The sequence below is a fragment of the Gekko japonicus genome, unplaced genomic scaffold, assembly GCF_001447785.1.
Source record: "Gekko japonicus isolate JY-2015 unplaced genomic scaffold, Gekko_japonicus_V1.1 scaffold10125, whole genome shotgun sequence".
NCBI classification, from domain to species: Eukaryota; Metazoa; Chordata; class Lepidosauria; order Squamata; family Gekkonidae; genus Gekko; species Gekko japonicus.
Genome location: NW_015163924.1, coordinates 3,178 through 4,894, shown reverse-complemented (window position 1 = coordinate 4,894; position 1,717 = coordinate 3,178). Strand labels below are relative to the sequence as shown.

The 1,717-nt window shown below is 56.1% G+C and overlaps 1 protein-coding gene across 1 annotated transcript in view; it reads right to left on the bottom strand.

Moving 5' to 3' along the window:
- Positions 1 to 933: 933 nt before the first annotated feature.
- LOC107107671 (AT-rich interactive domain-containing protein 3A-like) overlaps positions 934 to 1,717 on the bottom strand; it is a gene marked incomplete at both ends in the record, with an annotated part of 1,888 nt that continues 1,104 nt past the window's right edge. The window contains one exon of the mRNA XM_015407970.1: positions 934 to 1,178. Within this exon, the coding sequence (XP_015263456.1) occupies positions 934 to 1,178 (245 nt within the window). The remainder of the gene's footprint in view (positions 1,179 to 1,717) is intronic.

The window sequence follows — 1,717 nt, the reverse complement described above, 5'->3', positions numbered from 1 at the left end:
CACCTCTGCGCTATGTCACCGCACGGGAGACACAGGCACAAGATGGACTCTTGCACAGCCACCAAAGCAACATTTAAAAAAAACAACAACCCTGCACAGCCAGTCTTCTCCGGTGGTCAATCAGAAACCATCCTGGGCAAAAGCCCCATCTGGCCACACCCACCTTCTAAAAATGCTTGCATCTCTTGCCTTGTGCAGAGGGTTGGACTAGATGACCCTGGACGTCCCTTCCCACTCTGTGGTTCTATGATTCTCTGTGCGAGAGCAGTTGGGGGGGCAACAGTGGGAGGGCTTCTGGCCCCACTGGTGGACCTCATAAGAACATAAGAACATAAGAGATGCCGCCCCTGGTCTTTTTGGCCACTGTGTGACACAGAGTGTTGGACTGGATGGGCCACTGGCCTGGTCCAGCATTGGCTTCTCTTATGTCCTTATGTTCATAGAGCCAACCTGTTTCTTCTGTGCAAAAGACACCCGGTAGAGAGCAGCGCCCGGCATCTTCTCCCCCTCCCCCCCTCCCCGGGGTGCTATCCTGCCCTGCCGGCAGAGGTCATTTCGGGGGGGACCGCAGTTCCCCCGGGTGAGGTACTGGGGGGCGGGGCACATGACGAAGCCCCGCCCCCTGCTTCCGGCCGCCCCGCTTCCGGCCCTCATTCAGCCAGGAGGAGGCAGGAGAAGAGGGAGGTTAAGTTGCTTCCTCCCCGCCTCTCCCCACCCCTGCCTGCCTGGGGCCAGGGAGGGCCTTGGCAGGGCTTCCTCGCTCTCCCGCTGGCCTTGCAGGTCCACCGCCGGGCCCCTGATGTCAGGGGGTATGTCATATGCTAATGAGTTATGCTAATGAGTTCCCCTAGCTCTTTGTCTATGAAATGACCCCTGCCTGCCGGAATGCCGGTCCCTCATCCGTGCCCACCAGCGCCTGGCGGGGCCTCTCACCTTTCTTGATGTTGTGGACTTGGCTGATCTGGCTGCAGCTGTGGGTGGAGATGGTCAGGGCGGGCATGGGGAGCTTGGGGGAGGACAAGACGGCTGGCGTCCCCACGGGGGAGTAGTTGAACAACGTGGCCCCAAAGGTCTGCCGCCGCCCCTCCCGCCGGTTGCTGTCGATGGCTGCCTGCAGCTCCCCGGGAGAGCTCAGAGCCCGCTTCTCACACTCGTACGGGTAGAGGTATTTCATGTACCTGCGAGGCGGAGGGAGAGAAGAGCCGGTGCCGCTAAGTTTCTGGAGCCCTGGTGGGGGGTACCCTTCCCAGAGGCATTTCCCCAAGGGAGGCTCTGGGCCCATCACAGCAGGTGGAAATCCAAAAGGTGTAGCTCCACCCTCCCTGTATCTCCATGCAGGGGGGAAGAAGAAGAAGAAGAAAAAGAGGAGGAGGAGGAGATTGGATTTATACCCCACCCTTCACTTCCAGAAGGAGTCTCAGGTCCTTTCCGCACTAGCAATACACAAATCATACAATTGTGGTAAAGAAGCACTCAGAATTTTTTTACCTCAAGATGTTGTACAAAACATTAATTTCTGAACTCATGAGTGTGCAGCTTTTTGTTGCTTCAGGAACTCCATACTTCGTGTTGACTGGTACAATTTCTGGTCAGAAGAAGACACATTGTCGAAACGGCAGCACCAATCCGGAGACCACCGTCCCGCCTTTTCGCTTCTATTTCCTTGTTTTATTTCCTGTAATAATCATTTCAGAAATTAATGTTTTGTACAACATCT